Source organism: Lithobates pipiens, unplaced genomic scaffold (assembly GCF_037356315.1).
Source record: "Lithobates pipiens isolate NorthernLeopardFrog02 unplaced genomic scaffold, aLitPip1_a1.2 Scaffold_13, whole genome shotgun sequence".
Lineage (NCBI taxonomy): Eukaryota > Metazoa > Chordata > Amphibia > Anura > Ranidae > Lithobates > Lithobates pipiens.
Window position 1 is genome coordinate 403,550,211 of NW_027507718.1, and position 27,386 is coordinate 403,577,596.

The 27,386-nt window shown below is 41.9% G+C and overlaps 1 protein-coding gene across 1 annotated transcript in view; it reads right to left on the reverse strand.

Moving 5' to 3' along the window:
• Positions 1-27,386, reverse strand: part of TRMT9B (tRNA methyltransferase 9B (putative)) — a 100,908-nt gene continuing 73,522 nt past the window's right edge. Inside the window, exons 3-4 of the mRNA XM_077477433.1 lie at positions 7,867-8,040; positions 1-3,785 (exon numbers count right to left, since the gene is read on the reverse strand). Of these exons, the coding sequence (XP_077333559.1) occupies positions 2,749-3,785; positions 7,867-8,040 (1,211 nt within the window). The 3' untranslated portion in view covers positions 1-2,748. The remainder of the gene's footprint in view (positions 3,786-7,866; positions 8,041-27,386) is intronic.

A 27,386-nucleotide genomic window follows, 5' to 3' on the forward strand; every position in this document is an offset into this window, starting at 1 on the left:
TTATGAACATCATCCACTTTAATTATTGAATATTCAGCAAATTAAAATACCTAATACATAATAGCAAATTAACTTGTATTCAAATGACGCATCTGTAGTTATGTTGAACACATTATAAGTCTGGACAAAACCACCATAACTAATATTAAGTTACAATTGTGGATATGAGAATGACAATATTTTTCACACATAGTATTGCTTTAATACTCATTTTTTTTGTATTAAAATAAATTAACAATTACAGTAGAGAAACATGCATAGTAAAAATATAGGATAATGAGCAAATGGCTAATTTGTATAAAATAGTTTCAAGTATTGTTGTATGCACTAATAGCAAATTAAATAAATAACAAAATAGTGATGTTACCATACAAAAACAAAATACATTAAAATACAGAACCAATACTCATCTTTGATTTTATGTTAAAACAAAAGACAGGTTTACAGTTATTAAAAACACTATTTGTGGGGTAAACTAAAGTCTGTTGATTGCTTCCGAACCTGTACAGTGACAGAGCGGTCCATGGATCATAATGACCACTTGCAAGTGAAGGGATTGTTTACACTGCTTGGTGGTCTGAAGTCCAGTCTTCACATAGAACTGTGCCAGTAGAATAACATTGTATCTCAATGATTGTGCAGCAGCATGAGATCTCGCCTTCAGGTAAACTATAAAATTGAGTTCAGATGAACCATACCAACTGCACCTTTAGAGGGAAGTAAAGAAATCTCTCACAAGCTATCAATTTGATATGGGCTGACCATACCTGAAGCCATGTACCATAGATACCTCCAGAGTGTTTAGGGGATAATGAAGGTATGCCATTGTATGCTCCAAATGAGCTTAAAATGTAATTGGATCAGCAGGATGAAGTCAAAATGAATTAATGACAGCAGCTTATGATCCAAAAATGACAATTTTCTACTGTGGATGTCGGCACTTACACATTTTCAAAAACTGCTGACCTAATGACACGTTAAACAGAACCTGTTTAGTGTCTTGATGATATAGATATATCTGAACATGGTCCAGGGCTGTCATCTTTATTCTTCCTACTACTTGGTTAGTCATTGACTTGGAAAAAAGCAGGTATAGATCAAGTGTTGGGACACCACAAAATGGACCTAGTCTAATCAACCTTATCCTTCAAACAGTATGAGGCATGTCATTTGTGAATGATATAGCATTTACAGTAAGCACACTGCAGATGCTTTATTGCCCACGTTGTCATTTAATCTGCATTGCTGTGTGCAGACCACCATATTGGCACAAGCTATGATTTCTGCTCCAAAATCTGGCCCTCTGTAGATGCCATCAGTATAAGGCCTCCTTCACATGGCTGGTTAGGTGTATTCTCTGGAGTGGCAGCATGTCCAGTAGGGACACACCCCCGCTATCCATGCACCCGGCCCCCTGATCTACATACAAGGTGCCGGACACATGGATTCCAATGGGGGGGGGGGGGGGTTTGAAGCATGTAATTAGTGCCAGGGGCTCTAATAGGCTTCAAAAAAGGGTGGACTCCCCCAGTTATGTGACATTAGCGAATAAATATTCACGCTGTTGTAATGCGGATTGTCCTCCTGGTCAATATTGAAGCGGGTCATGAGGCCGCCACTAGATTGGCCAAAAGGAGATCTGATCGGATTGCCCACCAGGAGGAGGATGGAGCAGATGCTGGGGAACCGAGACAGCAGCCGCCCACAGCCTGGAGAGATACCGCTGCCACCTGGAGCGCTGCCCGCAAGATGGGGTAAGTGACTGACTGACGGGGGTGGTGCCACCCGTGATCCCCATGACATGGCCGACCAGTGGAACTTCCATTCTGTCCGTGACCTGACCGAACAGAACAAGGATCTGCTGCTGGTATCCAGAGAATCAGTGGCGGCTGGTGTTTTACTTTTGGGGGTAGCAAACAACCCACTTAAACCCCCCCCCAAAAATAAACCATCAGCCGCCACTGATTCTCTGGATACCAGCAGCAGATCCTTGCAGCTGGAATGACCAGGTCATGCAAATAACAGCGCCTGCCCAGTCTATATACATTAATGACAGGCTGACAGCGGATGTCTGCAGGTAAATGCTTGGTGTGCAGCTACAAAAAGCAGCAACCAGTGTTAGTCTGTCATTAGTTTATGTAGGCTGAGCAGCTGCAGCAATTTGCATAATAGCCTCCTGTAAGCCCTTGTACACACGGTCGGAGATTCAGACGGAATGTGTCTGATCGGACCATTTTGTCGGATATTCTGACTGTGTGTGGTCTACATCGGACTGTTTCTGTCGGATATTCTAAGTTTTCCAACATGTCGGTAAATTTTTCCGACAAAATGCTCCGATCATGTGTAGAGAATTCCGATCGGACAAAGTGCCACGCATGCTCAGATCAAATTCCTACACCAAAGCTATTGGCTACTAGCGTGAACGTAGTCCCATCGTAACAAAAAAAACTTCATCACGTTGGATTTTCTGACAACTTTGTCCGACCGTGTGTATACAACAGTTTTGGACAAAATCCGACGGATTTGGTTGTCGGAATCTCCGACCGTGTGTACAAGGGCTAAGGCTGGAAGAGGAGGGGAATGCTAAAGATACACATTTTAAGTGATTGCTTAAACATTAAATTATGCTAATTAATCAATGTCACACAAGGGAGGATAAGGATGACATCCCAGGACCATGTACTGGACCTCCAAAAGCAATTCAGCAATGAGTGATCTCATATTCCCTTCAAGCTAACTTGGTAAATATTAGCTGTCTGCAACACAAGATAACTTCTTTTCTGCAATTATACACCAGTTGCCATGGTCAAAGCAGCAACTGATAACATGCAGTTCTGGGACATCACTCTCCAAAAGACTCCGTAATTCTCCCTCACGGAACACATGGTAATATCTCAAAAATTCCTTGGAGTCTAAAGTATCAGCCTCCTGATCGCTGGCAGCTACTGTTTCATCCAGAACTGAATCGCTGGACTCAGTCGTAGATGTTCTCTTTAAAACTCTGCTTTGGGTACACTTATCACTCTCATTGCTACAAATGCAAGTGCAGTGCTTGGAATCTGTCTGAAAGCCGGCTTGCTTTGTGCCATCCTGAGCCAGTTCACAGTGCCTTCCATTTCCTGTTTTTGAGGAATCTAAAGTTAGGAACCACTGCTGCTTTTCATGGGAACTGTTTTTAATGAAAACATCATCATCATCAAAACTGTGCTCCTTGAGTATTAATCTCTGATGTCCAAGATCTAGACTGCAGTGCCGAGAAGGCTGCACAGATACAGCACTATTCACCCAACCGCTGACGGGACTCAGAGACTTCATTTTGTCAATCTGCCTCCTTAAGGAGGACTCGTCAAGGGATCGAGAGAAGAACCAGGACCTGATTGATTTTCCTATGGCACTGTAGAGTCTTGTTTCTTCATTAGAAAACTTAATGCAGCATGATTCAGCTGCTATACAGTTGCCAGAATTGTGTGCTTGTTTAGATTCCAGTGTTTGTTTCAGATTATGTAAGTTAATGGTCTCATTCTCTCTCATTGACTTCAAGGCTGTGTTGTGCTGCTTTGAATTCAAAGAAAAGTTCTGTCTGCTTTCACATTGGCTTGTGTCAGAGGTGCATCGAGGCAGCAATGCTTTGTTCCACGGCACAAACACGTCTTGCTTTTCAAACCTGCGGCTCTTTTGTTCCATGGCCCATACATATAACATTATCTGACCACCTGGAAGCAGGATTCTGGACATTTCTTTTATTGCACGGATTCTTCTTTGTTTGGTGGAAAAATGATGAATAACTAGAACAAAAAACAGAAACCACCATTATCTGTCAACTTCTTATTAAATGTTCTTCACTTTGCTTTTAAAATATAATCTTTTTTTCTCGATCGCTTAACAACATGAGAACATTGTGAACTAAGAACTGACTAGCAAATGTTTTTTTACCATTTTCTTAGTTCAAATTATAGCTGCAATAATTACATTTATCGTTTAAAGTGGTTGTAAACTCTCCCCCACAACTTTGCCCCATGTAAATCAGCATTAAAAACCCTAATGAACACTGCTTGTAGACCCATGATTTACGGCACGCTCTGTGTATTTGTCTATCTATTATCAGGACTTCCTACGGCACACCACTGAAATCCCAGGAGACTTCATAATCACTCAGAGCTTCCTCCTGCACCCCATGTGACCATGTGACATCACATGCAGTGTAAACCTGGCCATCGGACAGCATTACTGCAGTCTTATCAGCTGAAGCTGATAACCACAGGTGCAAGTGAGCTACCACTTTTCCAAGCCATTTTATGTGTGTTGCTAGTACTGTACTTGGGTGCTCCCAGGACTTATGCGCCAGAGTGGGAAACCCCAGATTCACAGGTGGTAACAGGAGGCCTTTCCCTACTGTAGCTGTTCTAAGGACTGGAGTAGTTGAGGTCGGTAGTCAAAGTTGTTGCTGAGGAAATTAGAGTAGAGTTAGACCCCATACAAACTATTAGATTTTCTGCAGCTAGTTTTAGTCAAATTGAAATGAACAACTTCTGTAATGATAAAGCTATTTGCTGCTTATCTAAACAGCTTCTTCAATTCTAATATGTGCCCAAATCTTACCCGGGTGAGACAAATTATTCACTGTCATTGTATACAATAAATTTTTACTATACAAAATAGAACTTGAATCTTTATTTGAAGGACAATTCAGTAACATTTCATAACCATCAGCACTGACATCAGCCATCTTCCCAGGGGAGAACCAGCAAACTGTCAAATTGCTTACCTTCATGCACATTATGAAGAGTGACAATACTTGAATCCTCTGCAATAAGTCAGCAGTATAAAGAACAGTGGAGATAACTAGCAAACTTAGTGACAGACCAGGACAGAAATAAGAAGTAGGAGAGAAATGTAATGTAGAATACTGTGCTGTCAAAGCAACCACTATAAAAAATAAATTGTGGGTAACAGGTAGTAAATGATGACATATACTTGCCAATGACAGTACCATGAAATGAAAATTTAAATGTCTGTTATTTTCAAGACAGTTTAGCATTTAGAGGAGCTCTGCCAATATGTCTCTGTAAAACATACTGGGAGGAATTAACAAAAAGTGGTGCAAGCACTCTTTCTTCTAAACATATAAAATGGAGCAGATGCTATTGCTAATTAACAAAAGAGGTGGAAGCCCCTTTGTTAATTAGGATTGATTAGTTCTCTTTTCTGCCGTGTATGTGAGAGGAACCAGCGGCTGTCTCGGTCCTCATTGGATAGATTGATAGCGGCAGGAGTCATTGGCTCCCACTGCTGTCAATCAAATCCAGTGACACGGGAGCTGGGGACGGCACGAGTCCGGCGGACTCAGGGGCGCGCCTGCACGGGTGCCCCCATGGAAAGCGTCTCTCCATGGGGGCACCCAATGAAGAGTAAGAGCCAGGAGCGCCTTTTCTGGGACACCCCAGAAAAGGAGGTTTGAGGTCGCTCTGTGCCAAACCCTTGCACAGAGCAGGTAAGTATAACATGTTTGTTCACAATAAATAAATAAATAAAACCTTTACAATCACTTTAACCCTGCAGACTCTGCTCCTGTTGTGTAATCACTGCACGAGCAGAGAGGGGAATGTAAGCCTCTGTTGGCAGCTTCTACATGGAAAACTGCTGTATTCCCTCTGTTAATTAGGGGCAGCACTAGTTTCTATTCTACTCACAATTGGGAACTGGGGCAGGTGGTGCCGATAGATCTGAAATGGGTTTATTTGCTTCATTAAGGTGTTGCATGTCACTCCTGACAGTTTCCTGTGCCACTCTAATGTCACATGAAGCTTAATTAGTTCCCTGGAGTAAATATATAAAAATGCTTCTTAAGGCGGAACTATGCTACTGCAGGTCTCCAGGGCTCATTACATAATACCCAAGTGTATAAAGCAGACTTGCACATTATAGTAAACTTGCCTTTCAAAGTGCCCTACTCCAGCAATGTGATATCTGCATTCCCCCGATCACTGTTGCTGCCCTCTCCTCTTGGTTTTCTCTCAAAAACCATTAATAGAAACACCTGGGAAGTACATTATAGGACCAAGGAGAACTCCTTACTGTTCTTGCTTGACAGCTATAATTGCTGATTCTGCTTTATTCTTTAGCACCTTGGCTTCTGTGTATATGAAGCCTGCAAACACTTTGAACAAAGGGGAAGGGTTAAGCCTGGTACACACTAATAGTTTTGACGTTAGTACTGCGATCTCTGTAATTTTTTTAAACTCCTTTTTCAAATATAAATATATTTTTATCTCTATATTATTTCTCTTTTTTAGAAGACCTGCCTTATTTTAACTCAAGGGGCAAAGACAATACCAATTCTATGTTTCCAATAACAGAAATAACATGGCTTAGTAACACCAATGACTATGACTGTTTCTTATTCTGAAAACCACTACCAAATCTAAACAGATCCATCAGTGCAGTTTATTGCATTAGTTTACCAACACTATATGTATATCTATATGTATAGTGGGCACACAATGTATCATTGATTGTGTGCAGCACTAAGATGCTCTCTCACCCTTCCAGTGCAGATACTTGGCCCACAGCGATTATTTGTCATCTGATTCATAAATATCTATATTCAAGGGCAGTGGCATAGCGTGGGGGGTGCGGAGGGGGCCGTGGCCCCGGGTGCAAAATTTGGGGGGGGGGGGGGCGAAATTCTGGCTGCCTCCTCCTAAATTTACTTTCCTGTGTCCCCACGCTCTGGCTGCCACGTTCAGTCTCTGGCGGCCTATGATTGGGCGTATGGGGTCATGTGCGGCAGCGGGACTTCAGGAGCAAACGTGATCGTTAACAGGCCAGCCCCGCCGCCCCCATACGCCTAATCATAGGGAGCCGGAGTCTGAACATGGCGGAGAGCACGGGACACAAGAAATCTAGATTGTGAGCCGCCGCTGTCTTCTCCACCTCCTCCTCCCCTCCGGACCAATGGAGAACAAAGAAGAGAAGGTGACACTCCCTCATGATCATGAGTCCTGTTGCTGGCGGGGGGGGGGGGTCAGTGTAGTGTAGTGTAGTGGACAGTATAATGGTCAGTGTAGTGTAGTGGACAGTATAGTGGTCAATGTATTATAGTGGTCAGTGTAGTGTAGTGGTCAGTATAGTGTAGTGGACAGTATAGTGTAGTGGACAGTATAGTGGTCAGTGTAGTGTAGTGGACAGTATAGTGATCAGTGTAGTATAGTGATCAGTGTAGTATAGTGATCAGTGTAGTGTAGTGGACAGTATAGTGTAGTGGACAGTATAGTGGTCAGTGTAGTGGACAGTATAGTGTAGTGGACCGTATAGTGGCCAGTGTAGTGTATTGGACAGTATAGTGGTCAGTGTAGTGTAGTGGACAGTATAGTGTAGTGGTCAGTGTAGTGGTCAGTGTAGTGGACAGTATAGTGGTGAGTGTAGTGTCTAGACAGTAGAGGGGTCAGTGTAGTGGACAGTGTAGTGTAGTGGTCAGTGTAGTGGTCAGTGTAGTGGACAGTATAGTGGTGAGTGTAGTGTCTAGACAGTAGAGGGGTCAGTGTAGTGGATAGTGTAGTGTAGTGGTCAGTATAGGAATCCGGTTGGTTAGTACTATTGTAGGAAGGGAAGGGACAGGACTTGGGGAGTGCTAAAAGTCCGCAAGTTAGTAGGCGCAAATTACTTGCCCTGCCCCCGGTGCTGACAACCCACGCTACACCACTGTTTTTTTGCTTGGAACACTAATTATATTTCTACATCAATTCCCTTGTGCAACAGCTTCAGGGAATATTTCCAAACAAGTTGAAAATAAATTAATGTAAATGACAAAAATCTGTCCAAATGGAAAGAATCCAGTCTAAATGGAGACAAAGGTGTTAGACTTACCTCCAATGGAGATAACAGTGTCAAAGCACTGATCTCTAAAAGGCAGATTCAGGTTGTCACACACCATGACCTCAAGGTTGTTATTCCCACCAATCTCCACTAGAGGTTCACAGTAATCACAGCCCAGATTATACGTCTCGGCATTCACACTTAGGTACTTGCCTGTACCGCAACCTGCAAAGAGAAAACGTTTCTTGTGTTACTTTACAGACTGGATGCATCAAATAGATTGATTTATACAGCAGTCTTCTTCAGCTCTACATCCATAGGTGTGCACACATGGGTGTGCTGGATGTGCCTGGGCATAGCCTAATCACCGTATGTGGCGCAGATTCCCCGTTTAAACCCCTGATATTTCACTAAAGCCCCCGACAGAGCTCCTAAAAAATTGTAAAAAAATAATACAAAAAAAAAATTGGAAAAAATAATAAAAAGAATAACCACTGACACCAACCACTGCCCTATTGATACTGTCCACTGCTCTACTGACACCATCAGTATATATACACATGCACACACACATACAGTATGTGCTTGAGCTTTGAGGTGCACACCCTAATGCAATAGGCTGTCTACATATAAATGTATGTCTGTGTTTTGTCTGCCAGGAAGATAAGGACCTGTCACAAGGAGAAGACCAGTCTCAGAAGCTTCTAATGGAAGCAATCATTGCTGGTGAAGTAATCCTATACCAATTCACGCTGAATAAAGTGAATAACCTCTAGGTTAGGAAATGTCTGCTTCAATCAGAGGTTTCCAAAACTTGGCTTGGCTAAAAACTATCTTTCAAATTAAGAATAAGAATCACAAAGTTAAGTGTGTGGGGGGCATTGTATTAACAGTCCAGAAATGCTTCGTATTGACTCAAATACTTGACTGCCGAAAAGAATCACATCATAATGTAAATTCCCAACAAGTAGACAAGAGCACCCCCTGTCACTCAGTACATAGAATGACAACGTTCTTGAGATGAGATGTCAGCACCCACAACTAATCATCTGCTCCTTATAGAGACCGTTTTACCAGATTACATCGTTACATAGTAGGTGAGGTTGAAAAAAGACACAAGTCCATCGAGTCCAACCTATGTGTGTTATTATATGTCAGTATTGCATTTCATATCCCTGTATGTTGCAGTCGTTCAGGTGCTTATCTAATAGTTTCTAGAAACTATCAATGCACCCCGCTGAGACCACCACCTGTGGAAGGGAATTCCACATCCTTGCTGGTCTTGCAGTAAAGAACCCTCTACGTAGATTAAGGTTAAACCTCTTTCTTCTTTAATGAGTGGCCACGAGTCTTGTTAAACTCACTTTTGCGAAAAAGTTTTACCCCTATTGTGGGGTCACCAGTATGGTATTTGTTTATTGAAATCTTATCCCCTCTCAAGCGTCTCTTCTCCAGAGAGAATAAGTTCAGTGCTCGCAATCTTTCCTCATAACTAATATCCTCCAGACTCTATTAGCTTTGTTTCCCTTCTTTGTACTCGCTCCATTTCCAGTACATCCCTTTTTTTGCTGTAAATATTTTTTAAATAAAATCTTTACAGAAGTACAGCACATTTAATAAAAGTTTCCCCATTGTCGAAAAAAATCCAAGTCCTGAGCAGTGCAAGTTTAGTAGGAATCTGTCACTTTCCGGAGAATAAAAACAATAACATCTTAAATGCATATGTACCAATAAAAAATATACAAAAAACAAAATTAATTAATTAAAAAACATATATTCGACATCAGCCCGGGCATATGCATAAACACAAAAGAGATTAAAATCAGTGGCAGTATAGTCAAGGATGAAAGCTCCAGAACCCCAATACTTCAGTGTGTATCACACCTCTTTCTCGAGGGAAAGTCTGGAATAAGAGGTGCAGAACCCCAACAATTTAAGGTGTATCATACCCCTTTTTAAGAGGGAGCTCTTTGTACAGCATGCCCCAACCATTTCTAATGCCCTGTACACACGGTCGGACATTCCGACAACAAAATCCATCAGATTTTTTTGGCAAACTTGTCTTGCATACACATGTTCGGACAAAGTTGAGGTGACATACAACACGTACATCGGGACTATAAACGGGCAGTAGCCAATAGCTGTGGTCTCTTAATTTATTCTGAGCATGCGTGGCACTTTGTCCGTTGGAATTGTCTACACACGATTGGAATTTAAACGTTCAGATTTTGTTAACGGAAAATTTTAGATCCTGCTCTCAAACTTTGTGTGTCGGAAATTCCAACGGAAAAAGTCCGATGGAGCCCACACACAATCGGATTTTCCGACAACACGATCCGATCGCACATTTTCGTGTGTACAGGGCATAAGACTGCATTTACATCTGAGCGTAGCGTCTTTGAGAATTTTTTCAAGTGTTTTAAACCACTTGCCTACTGAGCACTTTTACCCTCTTCCTTCCCAGGCCCATTTTCAGCTTTCAGCGCTGTCGCAGTTTGAATGACAATTGCGCAGTCATGCAACACTGCACCCAAAACAACATTTTTATAAAAAATATTTAAACAGATAGAGCTTTCTTCTGGTGGCATTTAATTACCACTGAGTTTTTTATTTTTTGCTAAATAAATGAAAAAAGACAGAAAAGTTTGGAAAACAAAAAAGCTTCCATAGTTTGTTATATAATTTTGCAAACAGGTAGTTTTTCTCCTTTACTGATGTGCACTGATGAGGAGGCACTAAAGGGCTCTGATGAGGCTGCACTGATAGGCACAGGTAGTGGCACTAATAGGCAACACTGATGGGCACTGATTGGCACTGCACTGATAATCAGGACAATAATTAGTGCCCTGATTATCAGTGTAGATGTCCCTTTTGGAGAAGCTGGTTATCGGCTCTCTTGTCCTCTCCTCATGCTGTGGGCATGAGGAAAGGAGTGCTGATAACCGGCACCTGTTTACTAGGGGTTGACCGATATTGTTTTTTCAGGACTGATAACGAAACAAGTGGTGAGAGATAACGTTACTATCTCTCTGGTCGCCGGCGGCTGCAGCTCTGTCAAGAGTGGCCTTCAAGGCCCTGCTGTAGGGGCAGAACAGTGGTGATGTGAGGCGGGCAGTGAGAGATGTCATTCTCTGCTACCTGCCACACCACTGACAGAGACTGGCAGAGACTGCAGCGAGCACCGCACGGGTACAGGGGGAGGAGTTCTGACCAATATCAGTAATACTGGTATGTTTCTGACCGATGGCAATAATTTTAAAAATGTGAATATTCGCCCCAGATAATTAGCTACTTCGATAATCGGTTAACCCCTACTGTTTACCTCTGCTGTGATTGGACACAGCTGATCACATGTTAAAGAGCTGCTGATTGGCTCTTTACCTCAGTCTGTGATCGGCAGTGTCCGGAGGACATTACAATCACAGAGTGCGCCACCCACACCCAGCAGCGGCCATGCGGTGGGCACAATCATGGGATGCCATCATATGACGGTGTCCCAGAACTAGATGACCGCACTGTAGCCGTCATTCCGCTATGGCGCAGTCGACAAGTGGTTAATGCACGTTTTTGCCACGTTTTTATGCGTATTTCTATACAGCGTTTTTTAGCGTTTTTTTATTAGCCAATAGAGAAAACTATCATCTGTTCCATCATTTGTTGCTAGGTTTTTCAGCTTTTGTATCAGCTTTTATTTCTTTTTTTATCATTTTTATTCATTTATTTTTATTTTTTTGTTAGGGTAAGGGGTTAGAGTTAAGGTTAGGTGTTAATATTTTATTTATTGTCTTATTATTATTTATAAAATTTAAAAATGTAGAAATAATTAACCCCTAACTCTTAAAAAAATAATAATAACAATAATAAAATAATAATAATAAACCCAAACTCTAGCACAAAATAAATAATTATTAATAATAATAATAAAAAAATTATTATTATAAAAAAATGGTTCGGGTTTGGGTGTTTATTATTATTAATAATGTTAATATGTTTAATAATAATAATTAATTTAATTGTTTTAAGGTTAGGGGTTAATTATTATTTATTATTACATATTTATTTATGATGATTTTTAGTTATTTGTGTATTTACAGTGCCTTGCGAAAGTATTCGGCCCCTTGAACTTTTCAACCTTTTGCCACATTTCAGGCTTCAAACATAAAGATATAAAATTTTAATTTTTTGTGAAGAATCACCAACAAGTGGGACACAATTGTGAAGTGGAACGAAATCCATTGGATAATTTAAACTTTTTTAGCAAATAAAAAACTGAAAAGTGGTGCGTGCAAAATTATTCGGTCCCCTTTACTTTCAGTGCAGCAAACTCACTCCAGAAGTTCAGCGAGGATCTCTGAATGATCCAATGTTGTCCTAAATGACTGATGGTGATAAATAGAATCCACCTGTGTGTAATCAAGTCTCTGTATAAATGCACCTGCTCTGTGATAGTCTCAGGGTTCTGTTGAAAGCGCAAAGAGCATCTTGAAGACCAAGGAACACATCAGGCAGGTCCGTAATACTGTTGTGGAGAAGTTTAAAGCCGGATTTGGATACAAAAAGATTTCCCAAGCTTTAAACATCCCAAGGAGCACTGTGCAAGCAATCATTTTGAAATGGAAGGAGTATCAGACCACTGCAAATCTACCAAGACCTGGCCGTCCCTCTAAACTTTCAGCTCAGACAAGGAGAAGACTGATAAGAGATGCAGCCAAGAGGCCCATGATCACTCTGGATGAACTGCAGAGAACTACAGCTGAGGTGGGAGAGTCTGTCCATAGGACAAGAATCAGTCGTACACTGCACAAATCTGGCCTTTATGGAAGAGTGGCAAGAAGAAAGCCATTTCTCAAAGATATCCATAAAAAGTCTTGTCTAAAGTTTGCCACAAGCCAAGAAGGTGCTCTGGTCAGATGAAACCAAAATACAACTTTTTGTCCACAATGCAAAACGATATGTTTGGCCTAAAAGCAACACAGCTCATCACCCTCAACACACCATCCCCACTGTCAAACATGGTGGTGGCAGCATCATGGTTTGGGCCTGCTTTTCTTCAGCAGGGACAGGGAAGATGGTTAAAATTGAGGGGAAGATGGATGCAGCCAAATACAGGACCATTCTGGATGAAAACCTGTTGGAGTCTGCAAAAGACCTGAAACTGGGACAGAGATTTATCTTCCAACAAGACAATGATCCCAAACATACAGCAAAATCTACAAAGGAATGGTTCACAAATAAACGTTTACAGGTGTTAGAATGGCCAAGTCAAAGTCCAGACCTGAATCCAATTGAGAATCTGTGGAAAGAGCTGAAAACTGCTGTTCACAAACGCTCTCCATCCAACCTCACTGAGCTCGAGCTGTTTTGCAAGGAAGAATGGGCAAGAATTTTAGTCTCTCGATGTGAAAAACTGATAGAGACATACCCCAAGCGACTTGCAGCTGTAATCGCAGCAAAAGGTGGCTCTACAAATTATTAACGCAAGGGGGCCGAATAATTTTGCACGCCCCACTTTTCATTTTTTTATTAGTTAAAAAAAGTTTCAAAAATCCAATAGATTTTGTTCCACTTCACAATTGTGTCCCACTTGTTGGTGATTCTTCACAAAAAATAAAAATTTTATATCTTTATGTTTGAAGCCTGAAATGTGGCAAAAGGTTGAAAAGTTCAAGGGGGCCGAATACTTTCGCAAGGCACTGTATTTTACATTTATTTATTCATATATTATTACTAATTTGGATGGGTTTTATTTGGCCAGGGTGGGGTACCTTGCCGCAGCTCCAGAACAGACAACCAGTTTGGGGTTCCATCTTCCTCGATGCTAGCCAAGCACAGTGTTTTAGCCGACCTGTGAGTATAGACCCCTTTCTCCCCATGAGGTCTTCTCTCCCCTTAGGGGTAGAATAGATTAAACTAATACTACATATCCATTTGTATTTACAGTTTATCTCTGTACCCAACTCCTGATGAATGGCATATAGCCATGAAACGCATTGAGTTCACATGGGGTGCTCAGTCAAGTCTGGCTCATTACCTATTCACTGGCCCATATATACTTTTTATACATTCAAAATTCATTGAGTACTATGTAATTATTAATGTGTATGTGTAGCTTCCTCTGTTTTTACAGCAGCTCTGATGCATATGGTGTACCAATGCCTGTTAATAGGAAATATCTATATTTTCAATAAAACATGCTCAAGAGTGATATCATTCATATTATTGTCAAATGCTGTTTCTATGACATGTATGCATGTATTTATACCATTTTATCAATATAAGTTACTTCTCATGTGCCGCCAAGCTGACATATCGATGTATCCATTATGTCCATGCAGCCGTGTATGCATGTGTACGTATATATATATATATATATATATATATATATATATGAAATTACTTTTTTAATTGTTTCATACTATTGTCAAGAATAATGTTTACCAACCACTCTACCTCCACAAGTCAATTGCCTCATTCAAAGTCCCACTGCCAAAGCTGGAAGGGTAATGCCATCTGTGACTCGTCACTGTAGGCAGCAGGAAGCCCAATCATGTGATGGAGGAAGAGAGTACTGGAGTAACTAAGCAGATAGTGGGTGAGAGTGAGCCGGTTCATGTGTGTAGTCCAAAATGGCACATGAATGTGCAGCACAAACAACCAAAAGTAGGTTATGCAGGTTCAGTAGGTACGCACAGACAGTAAACCAGTAAAAGGGCACCAAAATTCAAAATTATGTTGTAGCTCCCTCACTTGCCACTGGACATTGCATCAGGTAGATATGCAAGATCCAGGGAACCTGCCCATCCAGTAGTCTTCACCCTCCTGGTGGGCATAATTCCAAAGGAATTTTCATTGGCTGGGTTCCCTTGAACGGGTGGACAACTGCCCTGGACCTGTGAAGCACTCTGTTACTAACTCAGTACATTGAATCAAGGATGCCTAGAGGAGCACCTTCCTAGAAAAAAAATAATAATCTAGGCAAAAGCAAAAGATGTCCATTCTCCTAGGACACTAGCAAAAAAACGGAGGCGTGTGGGAAACAACACTGTGCAGTCTTTAGTGTCTGTGCAATGCTCCTGTATTTGCCTTGCCATTCTGCCTCTGCCTGCCTGCTCTAGTGGCTTTGTGTGTTCCTTCTTGTTTACCTTTGTCTGTTTCTGCTTATTGGAGTGCTATGCCTTGCTGATCTGAACTCACATTGCTGTCAGAGCTGTTATAAGCTATTTGCCTCTGTCATGTGCATTACTTTTTTGGATGCTTCAGGGGTTGCCATGTGTCTGGGATTCACTTGGAAGTCCGGGCTTTCAATCATGTGTCCAGGTTTCAGTTTGTTTGAAACCCAGACAAATTATTCAGAACAGACTGTGGCTCCCCATGCCCCAGGGGGCCTGTGTGCCCTCCCTGTCACACCTGGATGGGGGGGGGGCGTCAGGGCTGGCATTTACTAGAACCGATTTGGCTGTATTTTCCTCTTGTGGCCGCTGAAATCTAGCTTCTCCTCCTCTCTTTCCCGTCGGCATTCAGAGCCCGCAGGAGGAAAATGTCCACTGCTATACTAACACTGTCCACATACCATCCACATCATCCACTGTCCTACTGACACTGTCCACACACCATTCACTGCCCTACTGACACTGTCCACACCGCATCCACATCATCCACTGTCCTACTGACATTGTCCACACACCAGCCACATTGTCCACTGTCCTACTGACACTGTTCACACACCATCCACATCGTCTACTGTCCTACTGACACTGTCCACACACCATCCACTGCCCTACTGACACTGCCCACACACCATCCACTGCCCTATTGATGCCCACACACCATCCACATCGTCCACTGTCCTACTGACACTGTCCACACACCATCCGCTGTCCTACTGACACTGTCCACACAACATCCACTGCCCTACTGACACTGTCCACACACCATCCACTGCCCTACTGACACTGTCCACTTTTAAAGTATGCCAAGATCATATTTTATCAGTGACATGTGTTTTATTAATCTAAGCATATTTTATGGGTTTTGTTTTACTTTACCAAGCCCCTTTAAGCCCCTCACACTATTAATGCAATTTAGCCATGCCCACCATTTGCTGTGATGCGCTACACACAATACATTACTACTGTCCTTGGGGCACCCAAAGTGTCCCAAGTCTTTTGCAATCATATAGTGTATACTACAAAAAAAATTGACGCGCACCCCTAAAGCGTTTTGCCAGGAAAAACTGTGACAACCCTAATTCAGAGTCTATTGCTGTCCATAGCCTAGGAGTCAGTCATCATAGCTTGATTATGAAGCAGCTGTATGTTTATTGCCTAGCATATATTATATACAGCTGTCAGTGCCACTCTGGAGGATTACTACTAGCCTGTGCTCTAGAGCAGAGGTAACTTTTTCAGACTGCACATTACTATAGTACCAGTGCTGGTGTGGTTGATGTGTGTTGGTATGCAATGCTGGGGGTAGGTTGACAATGTTGCCCTCTTTTAATATATATTGGGGGGGGGGGGGCGTTTTTGATGAGGAAGCTGTAGTTGGTTTATTCACATTCAATAACATTATATTATGCATGAGCACTCCGTGCAACCATTTTCTACCCCTATTTCTGTGTATTCTTACAGCTCATTTGGCAGTGTCCAGTCTCCTGTAGACAGCAGGTTAGCACTATGTACAATCAGGGTCAGTTTACAAGTGCGTGTTACCCCACCCGTTAATTTGAATGGGCTGCCCAATGCATTGCAACAGACCAAAAATCAATCATACAGTATTTTTGATAGTGCAGCGCAAGACTACACACAGTAGGTGTGTGAGGATGCCGTTAACAGTTAATGACACCGCAGTGCACAAACACATGTAACATGGGTTACAGAAGACAACCCGGTTCACACAGCCCAGGCACATTAAAAGGGCACAGGATGGCATTGTGGCCAGTGTACATAAGTACAGCACACAGCTGGAGACATAGACATCTGCAAGGTAGCAAAGAGAGAAGTGACTGCCTGCCATGCAGCTATTATTTATTTTGCAGAATGCTTTTTTTTTTGTAGACAATATCATCTTTTTATAGCAATAGATGTATATTTTTCTTATTATGTACACATTTTTTATACGTGTCAATTATTGGACTAACATTCTGTTAGCCTTGCTTTAGAGAATGATACATTATAACACAATTATTGAGAGAGAAGAGTATAATGCAGAAAGAGACTGAGTATTGTATTATTTACAGTAAGTGATTTACTGTAGATGGCAGCAATAAGCTTCTCTAGGATAATTCTACATGAAGCCTATTCATTATGTGTCAGGATCACTTGAGCAAAATGCAGTAGATAACCCTAATAACCTCAACAAAAGCCCTATACACACCCTATTCACCCCTAGCAGTATACTGCCACTGATAAATCATAAATGAAAATCAATGGCCAATAAAACCCTGAAACTGAAAATTGATGTTTAAAACACTTTAACCCAAGTTATGTTAATTGGAAACAAAAGCAATATGTGAAGAAACCAAAATCCATTAATAGTAAAAGACCTAGTAAGTCTCTGCAGGGCTGTGGGAGACGATTAATACAGGGGAGGCTTTTAATAGAGAATTCCTATGAACACAGGCTGATATATTGAAGTGTTAAGTATGCAAGGCTATAAAAATCATCACACTCATTAGCACTATTTGCTTTATGAGATCTTCATTTTCATGTCACTGTGCAAATTACGTCCATTTATTTTTACAGAATGGAAGAACTTTACTAAGAATGCATATTATGTATTTAAACATATGCTGCCAACTTTTTATGCGTTGTCCATGTCATTGATTACAAGAATCAGGCAGGGGACAAGCATATGGCTTGTGGTGCTTCATTTTAAATCTGAACTCCAGTAAGCTTATAAAAAAAAAAAATCTACGCAAGGGTGTCCCCACCTAGGGTTAGGAAGGCCTGCAAAAAATCTGAAAAACTGGGAAAAGAAAACAGTTTTTCACATTTTGTCCAAAGCTGCTTATTTTTTGTTCACAAACAAATTGGAGAAAAAAGAAAAAAGTGTGGAATATATGTTCTTTTACAGTGGAAATTATAGATCTATGACATAGTGTTCAAACTATATAATAAAAGATTTCTGAGACTTTATGTACATTTTTACTAAATACATTTATTGCAAGTTCTCACAGCTGAAAACAAGCAAATCCTGGAATACAGTTCAAGTAACACTGTACTTCTCAATGCAGTGCTCAAAGGAGAAATATGCATTCTGCCACTAGGGGGCACTGCAGAGGAAAGGCTCCAGTTTACTTTGCTTGTGGGCTCAATCTTGTACCTCTTACAGTTGGGTGATTGTTGGGATACAGTAGATAATAGTTTCTGTCCTCTCAGGCCTTATTTGACAGGTAAGAGGGAGAATTTGTCTGACAAGTTTATCGTTATAACCTTTAAATTGTTCCTTTTAGGGATGGGCGAACGGTTTGGTCCCAGCATAAGTTAGGGCCGAACTTTTGTTGTTCAAACTTCGGCAAACATCTGAACAAACAGGTCATTCGCCCCCTGAAACCGACCACAATGCACTGCGGTGCTGAACAGTGCATTCCAAGCCCTGCCAGCTTCAGCTGATCAGGGCACAGAGCACTGTCAGTGTCATGATTGGACATCATGACTTTATACAATCATGGTTCATTCCCGCCCACAGTATAAAAGTATTCTTTCAATGGCAGCCATTTTCAGTGTGATTTTGGCGTGGAGAGAGATAGAACAGGGCTCTGTTCAGTGCTATTAGTTAGTTAGTGTGCTATACTGTGCTATTTTGCTTCAATTGTCATTGTAGAATATTAGTTTAGTGTCAGTCTAGGGATAGTGTGAATGTAGTTAGGAGGACCATCATTCAGATTTGCATAGTGTGCAGCTAGAGTAGGGACAGCTCAGATAGTTTCAATGTAGTGACAGCTGATTGCGTTACTGACAGTTTAACGCCATATAGTTTTGCGCGTTACTGCAAGTTTAACGTAATTTATTTCTGTGTGTGTTACTGCCAGTTTAACGGCATTTACTTCTGTGTGCGTTAATGCCAGCTTAACGCCATATAGTTCTGTGTTCATTACTGCCAGTTTAACACCATAAAGGTTTTTGTGCGTTACTGCCAGTTTAACGCCATATAGTTTTGTTCGTTACTGCAAGCTTAACGCCATTTACTTCTGTGTGCGTTACTGCCAGTTTAACAGCATATATTTTTGGTGCGTTACTGACAGTTCAACGCCTTATCATTTTTTGTGCGTTACTGGCAGTTTAACGCCATATAGTTTTTTGTGTGTTACTGCCAGTTTAATGCCGCATAGTTTATTTGTGTGTTACTGCCAGTTTAACACCACTTTAACGCCATTTCTGTGTGCGTTACTGCCAGTTTAACGCCATATAGTTCTGTGTGTGTTACTGTCAGTTTAACACCATATAGTTCTGTGTGCATTACTACCAGTTTAATGCCATATAGTTTCTTGTGCGTTACTGCCAGTTTAACGACATATAGTTTTTTGTGCGTTACTGCCAGTTTAATGCCACATCGTTTTGTGTGCGTTACTGCCAGTTTAACGCCACATAGTTTTGTGCGTTACTGACAGTTTAATGCCACATCGTTTTGTGTGCGTTACTGCCAGTTTAACGCCACATAGTTTTGTGCGTTACTGCAAGTTTAACGCCATTTATTTCTGTGTGCGTTACTGCAAGTTTAATGCCATATAGTTCTGTGTGTCACTGTATGTTTGGCACATTATATTGCAGTATATTATAGTGTATCTGTGGGGTGTGTCTGTGTAGTGTGAGTACTCAAATTCATTGATTAAAGTGCATCTACATACAGATTTCCACTTCTTCTTTACATTTGCTTATAAACACCGCCACCTCCCTCCCAATAATGTCAGGGAGGACAACAAGGAGGGGCAGACGTTCCCTTGGTACTGTAAGGGGGCCAGCAACAAAGGTGTCTGCAGGCAAAGGTGGTCAGTCCTCAGGCAGGGCATCATTTCCTCTGTTTAGTGAGTTTAGTAGCTATCCAGCAACAGCATGCAGAGGAGGTGGTGGACTGGCTTACTAAACCTTCCTCATCCTCCTCATCCTCTGTCACGCAAGCAGAGACAAGTATGCAGTCCCCTGCAGTTGCCAGAGTGGATAAACCTGCCTACTTGTCCACATCTATTCCTGTCATAGCCCCAACATCAGCCATGGAGGAGTCAGCTGAGTTATTTGACCACAGCATCAGCCACTTGGTCCTCCATGATGCCCAGCCATTATTGGATTCAGATGTTGGTTCTGAGGTTGAGGATGACAGGAACATGAGCCTAGAGAGAGGGAGGAACACTGGTAGACAAACTGGCATTCATGTTTCCCCAGCCACAATGTATTGCCAAGTTGTCACCAGTGGTAATGATGATGATGGAGGAGATGGAGATGATGATGATGAGGTCACTGATGCAACTTGGGTGCCAGATAGAGCAGAGGAAGAAACTGAAGGTGAGGCGGCACAACCCCAAAGAGGCCAATGTCAAGAAAGAGTAGAGAGCAGCCACCCTATTCCATCACATTCTGCAGCTATCTCCAGCCCACTCCCCAAAGCTCAGCTGTCTGGGCCTTTTTCAGCACATCTGCAGCAGATCGCATTGTTGCTATCTGCATACTGTGTCTCAGGCACATCAAACGTGGCAAAAACACCAGCCATTTGGGTACCACATGCTTAACAAGGCATTTAACATTCAACCGTTGGCAAGAGCACCTAAAAGCCACACAAAAGGGGCACAAATCCCTCCTCCTTACCCACTTCAGTCTGCCCCTGCTATACCGAGTCATTACCTCTCAGCAGCCTCCACCGACAGAGATCATGGCATATAACAGATTGTCCCAAGTCCTAGCAGCACATCTGCCAGCAGCACGCCACCAGCTATAGACTGTAGCCAGCAAAAGTCTCTGCCCCATCTGCTGCAGCGGGAAAATAAATACAGTCCCTGATAACCCACATGCCCAGCATCTAAATGCAAGCTTGTCAAAGCTGTTGGTTCTCCATCTTCTGCCTTTCAGCCTGGTGAATTCTGCCCCTTTCCGTAAATTCGCACAATGTGCTGTACCACAATGACAGGTTCCCAGTCGCTACTACTTTTGACATAAGGCCGTTCCATCTCTCCACTATCACATGGAAGGGAATGTACTGGCAGGCAGTCAGCCGCAAAATCCACCTTACTGCTGACACGTGGTCCAGCAAGCATGGGCAGGGACGATATATTTTTTTCACACCACACTCGGTATCGGTGCTTGCAACTTGAAAGGATGCAGGGCTCAGTGCTGCAGCTTGTTGTGCCCCCACATCTCCATACAACTGGTGGTGACGATGCCAGAACTGTGAGTTCTACCCCTTGCACCTCCTGCTCTGCCACCTCCATGCCCTCCTCTGCCGAATTGTCCTATGAACATCAGGTACCCCCTAAGCGTTCAAAGGGCTATTCCATGAGTCAGGCTAAAATGTGCCATGCAGTGCTTCAGCTAATGTCTTCAGGGGATGGGAACCACACTGGAGCAGAGGTTCTTGCAGCTCTGCAGGGATAGGCCGAGAGGTGGTTCAAACCATGCCAGCTGGAGCCAGGAATGGTGGTGTTCGATAATGGCTCAAATCTCCTGTCCGCCGACAGGGAAAGTTGACACATGTGCCATGCTGAAAGTCTAAAGTACAAACATGTATGCTCGGAATCAAACACAAAATTACAAGAAAGGGCCCATAGGGTGGCGCTCAAGAGCTGAAATTCCTCGTAGTACATCACTACGTTCATGTTTGTGGCATGACAATTGTGTACCGTTAATATGCAAGACAATATCCTGGCACACGCCCTTTTGACAAGTTTTAAGAGTCATGGAAAGAGGGGAGGCAACACAACCAGAGAAGAGCAGTGGTTCCGTGGGACGGATCGTCCATACAAGGACCAGGGGATGAGAAAGAGAAAGCAATTATGCATTCTTAGCTTAAAAATTTACCTTTATTTCTCTCCACCTCCTCCAAATGCCTTTCTTTGCTTCTCTGATCCGACCCCCTGTTAGAGGGTGGTTACTTTCATTCTTCATGGTCCTACTTAATTACTTAGAGCAAGAAATGATTTAATGAAACACAGATTACAGAGTCATTAAGTAATAGATGTGTATGGATTATTTCATCCGTTCCCACTTGTGCGACTTGTCATGTGACTTAGGACACACTGAGTTGCATGACAATTCACAGTCCATTCATTTCAATGCAATAAAGTTAAATGAAAAAAAAAAAAAAATCATTAAAAAAACTAAACAAATAGTAGAAAATAAATTAACTTAAAAAATAATAGATACAAATTGAAAGCTCCCTGTGCACACCCACAAGTGCAAATGAATGAACAAGGTGTGCATGTGTATGTAAATGGCGATTTACCTTTACTTGAAGTGCCTAGAACATAGCATATTGCCCCTATCCTTCTATGAGGCCATGTGGTACTGCTTGCCAAGCCAGATGAGAATCCCCTGCTTTGTAATTCTTTTAGGCCTATAGCCCTTCTCAACATGGATCTTAAAGTCCTCACCAAAATGTTGGCTACTAGACTCATTGCTGTCCTCCACCTTTTAGTATTTTTGGATCAACTGGGCTTTATGCTCCAAAAAGACAAAGAACTTAACCTTTTTTTTTTTTTTTTTTTTTTTTTATATACACACAGTAGGGTTCTGTTGAGTCTGACAGAGGAGTCCTGCCATGTCTGGAGCTATAAAAAGCCTTTGCCTCAGTAGATTGGACTTATATTATCACCCTCCCACCCAATGCTCTCTGCATTTTTTACAGTATTTTTTTCAAGTATCTAGGGGCACCAGACATGGCTGCCCCCTGTCACCAGGGTTATTTTCCCTAATGATGGCACTCATTGCCCTGGCACTGTACACATTCTCCTTAATTCAGCGTATTTAGGTGGACGGTGTGGAAGGAAATATATATTTATATGTCAATGACCTGGTTCTATTTCCTGATCATTCCAAGTCATCTCTATCAGCTTCCCTGTCTATTTTTGATAACTTTGCTACTTTCTCGAGCCTCCATATCAATTGGAACAAATCAAAAATTTACCCACTTGGCAATACTGAACCTCCCCCCCACACACACACACAACTAATCTCTCCATTGCCCCTCTTCAGTGGATAACTCAAATCAAGTACCTTGGTATCACCCTCACCAGATTAGTCTCTGACTTTATTACTTTGAATGTTTCCCCCTTACTCTCTTTTCTAAACGAAATGCCTGGAGCAGTCTTCCACTCTTGCTAATTGGGAAAATCAACTTTATCAAAATGAAAATTCTTCCCCATTTTCTTTATGTTCTCTGCAACTCCCCAGTATGAATTCCAAAGACTATTTTTAAAACAATGAATAAGTTGATATTTTACTTTCTTTGGCAAAGGGGTACTCCCAGGATCAAACTCGCAGTCCTGCAGCAACCTTGGAAGATAGGAAGTCTGGCAGTACCTAATTTTCATAAATACTTTCTAGCTGGTCAACTGGTTTTCACCCATCGATGGCTAACCACTCCTTTTGATGAATCGGCATGGTTCCTATGAAGACCAGACAAATCTGGTATATAGGAGCCTGAAGTCTCCACAAACTCAGACCTGCTCCATGAGATCTCTTATTAGAGCTTGGAAAGTGGTTTATGGGATGGTGTTTGGTGGCTCCCACTAATTTTCTCCACTGTGAACAAACCCTAGCTTGCACCATTTTTACAATTATTTAGCTCCTATCTTATGGACTAGGTTTTGTATTAAGACGCTGGAAGATGTTGTGTGTATGTAGATCATTCAACACTGAAAGTGGATATGGTTTTTAGTATATTATTAGACAGCGCAATTTCTTTCCTTTCTTTTTTTTTTTTTTCTTTTTTTTTTAGTGCAATGGTGCTTTTACGTCCTTTGTTTTGCGTTGAAATCCTTATACCAGCTCCCTCTCACTTCTTTTGTTATCTCATTTCAGGTTGGTCTCCTTTCAGCCAACCAATCTTGAACAAATGTTGAGGGATGATAGCCTTACTAAGCCATTGTCTACGATAAAAAAACAATTATTCCCAGGTAGGCTGCTGCAGGTATGGGCAGCACTGAGCAACATGGGTGGCTGATGTCCCTGAATTAACTGTTGATGATTGGGATGAATTATGGGAAACCCACTTTACTTGTTTAGTATCAGCTAGAGACCAATTTATCTATTATAAATTTCTGCAGTCTTCCTGACCACGGCTAAACTGGCCAGAATTTACCGGGATCGATCCTCCTCCCGTTGGCATTGTTCTCATGCCAATGCTAATCTCATTCACATTTTCTGGGACTGCCCAATTATCCAGCAGTATTGGGTCGATGTACTGGCCTATATACGGTCAAATACTACTATTTCTCTTCCTCTCTCTATTGGGGTATATCTCTTAAGCTTGGTAGACACTATGGCATCTACTATAATCATTTGTACTTTGCTTACACTGTAAGCCCTTGTACACACGGTAGGAAATTCCAACGGAACATGTCCGATCGGACTATGTTGTCGGATAATCCGACTGTGTATGGGCTCCATCGGACTTTTTCCATTGGAATGTCCGACCAACAAAGTTTGAGAGTTGGATATAAAATTTTCCCGACAACATAATCCGATCACATTTTGTCCGATCATTTGTAGAGAATTCCGATCGGACAAAGTGCCACGCATGCTCAGATCAAATTACGAGACCAAAGCTATTGGCTACTAGCCTGAACGTAGTCCCGTCGTAACGAACAAACGTCATCACATTCTGAATGATTGGATTTTCCGACAACTTTGTCCTACCGTGTGTATGCAACACCACGGACAAACACCAAAACCGACGGATTTTGTTGTCGGAATGTCCGACTGTGTATACAAGGGCTTACTCTACTACACAAGGAAACTCATTATCCTGTCCTGGAAGAAGGCATTTGAGCCTACTCTTGCAGCCTGGTAGGTCTTGGTGAATAGAGCTCTTCCTATTTATGGAGCCAAATACTCAAATTGAGGTGTAACTTCCAAGTTTAATAAGAGTGGTTGGATTAACTCTGCCTCTACTGTCTAGGATTAATCCTTTTGCACTACTTACGGTTGCGTTTCACAATACATTGTGGTTAATTTGACTGATCTATTGAAACAGATGCTTTTGCTCTTTATACCCTGGAGATGGCTCTGGTCTCTTTACTGGAATTTCTTTTATAGCCTTATTTCAATTTATTATGAGGACTATGCTGTACTAGTCGCATTTAACAATGTTTTCTGCTAGTTTGTTTGACCATGCTGTTTGACCAAGCTTTGCACATGCACTTTAAAAACTTTCAATAAATTTATATAAAAAAAAAAGTGTGGATGCCCCTTGAAATGTTGTTTTTGAACTGTTATCCAAAAATGCCAATAGTTTAATGTATGCCAGCCTGGCACACTCCTTCACTTTCTGTGGCTCCAGGGAAAATGAGAACCTTCAACAGAATTCATACTATATTGCAGGTTTCCTGATGAACCAAAAGAGTTGGTACAATGTGGGCAAAAGGTAACCAACAATAGAAAGTTACATTAGAGGGAACAATTACAGGAAAGAAACAAAGACTCTGGAAAGAGTGGAGGGGTGGGGTTGTATTTGTATGTTAAATGACCGACATATGGATAGTAAAATGTAAAAATTTTTTTGCTTATCTAGAATCTCTGTCAGTAGAACATTGTAGTGTAGATCATTCTATTTGCTGAGAGTTTTGACAGTAGTAATTGTAACAGCTCTAAATAAACACCCCCAGACGCTAATTCTAGCGCAGCTCTTGACCACTTATGTAACACCACAAACAAACACAGGATTATCCTGATTGAGTTATTATTAATGCTGGGGATTTTAATCAGGCAAGGGAAACACTTTCATGGAATAAATACAGAAAAAAAAAAGAATATAGCATATACAATTGCTAAACAATCCATATTGTATTTTAATCTTAATAAAACAAGAAATCTTTAACCACTTCAGCCCCGGAAGATTTAGCTGCGCAATAACCAGGCCATTTTTTTTGCTATACAGTACTGTGTTGCCTTAACTGACAATTGCGCGGTCATGCGATGTTGTACCCAAATAAAATTGACGTCCTTTTTTTCCATTAGTAGAGCTTTCTTTTGGTGGTATTTGATCACCTCTGTGGTTTTTATTTTTTGCTCTATAAACAAAAAAATATAGCAACAATTTTGAAACAAAACACAACATTTTTGTACTTTTTGCTATAATAAATATCCCAATTTTTTTTTCAGTTTAGTCCGATATGTATTTTTCTACATATTTTTGGTAGTAAAAATTGGATTTTTCATCTGCCTTTCATCCCCAGTCCAATGGGCAACCGGAACGTGTCAATCAAAATGTTGAGCGTTTTCTCCGTGCCTTCATTTCTGCTCACCAAGATGACTGGGTGGACCTTTTGCCCTGGGCAGAGTTTGCCTTAAACCATCACGCCAATGCCAGTTCTGGGAAATCCCCTTTCGTCACAGTTTATGGGCAGCATCCATCTGTTCCCTTTCCTGTTCCCATTTCTCCTGTGGTACCAGCAGCAGCCGAGACCCAAAGGTCCTTCAACTCTATCTGGAAAGAAGTCTCTGGGAATCTTCATCTAGCTGCTTCCAGGCATAAAATGGCGGCAGATCGCCATCGCCGTCCAGCTCCTAAGTTCCTGCCTGGCGATAGAGTTTGGCTCTCTACCAAGCACATCCGACTCTGGGTACCCTCGATGAAATTTGCCCCTCGCTTCATTGGTCCATTTCCTATTCTCCACCAGATCAATCCAGTGGCTTTCAAGCTCCGGCTACCCTCTCATCTCAGGATACCCAACACCTTCCATGTCTCCCTGCTCAAACCACTGGTCCTCAATCGCTTCTCTCGCCCTTCTTCTCACCCTGCTCCTGTGGCTGATACCTCAGATCAGTATGAGATTAAAGTAATATTGGACTCCAAGTACTCCCAGGGGAAGTTATTCTATCTCATTGATTGAAAGGGCTATGACCCAGAGGAGAGGTCTTGGGTCCCTGCCACTGATGTCTGTGCCCCACGACCAGTTTCCATCAGAAATTTCCCTCCAAGCCAGCCCCCAGATGTGTAGGGAGGCCTCGTAAGAGCTGCGGAGCTGATCTGTGTCTCACCTTTACTGCAGTGGGTTGGCTGGCATCTGTTGTCCGCATCTGTTGTCCACTGTCTGGTGTTCAGCTCTGTGCACTCTCCAGCTATGGGTGTCGACGCCCTTCACCTGTTGCCTAATATATGATTCCTTCCTGCTACTTCCTGTCCAGCCCTTATGTGTTTCTCTATTTAAATCCCTTTCAAACCTGCTACTGGTTGCTTGAGCATCGTTTGTTCCTGAAGCTCCCCTGTGTAACCTGTTTTACCTGACTTCTCGTGATCTGATATTCTGTGTACCGACCCGGCTTGTTCTGATTACGTTCTCTGCAGCCCGCCCTGACCTTGGCTCACTACCTGGCTTTCCTTGCTTCATCCATCCATCCTTGTCTACAGTGTCTCTTGGTACC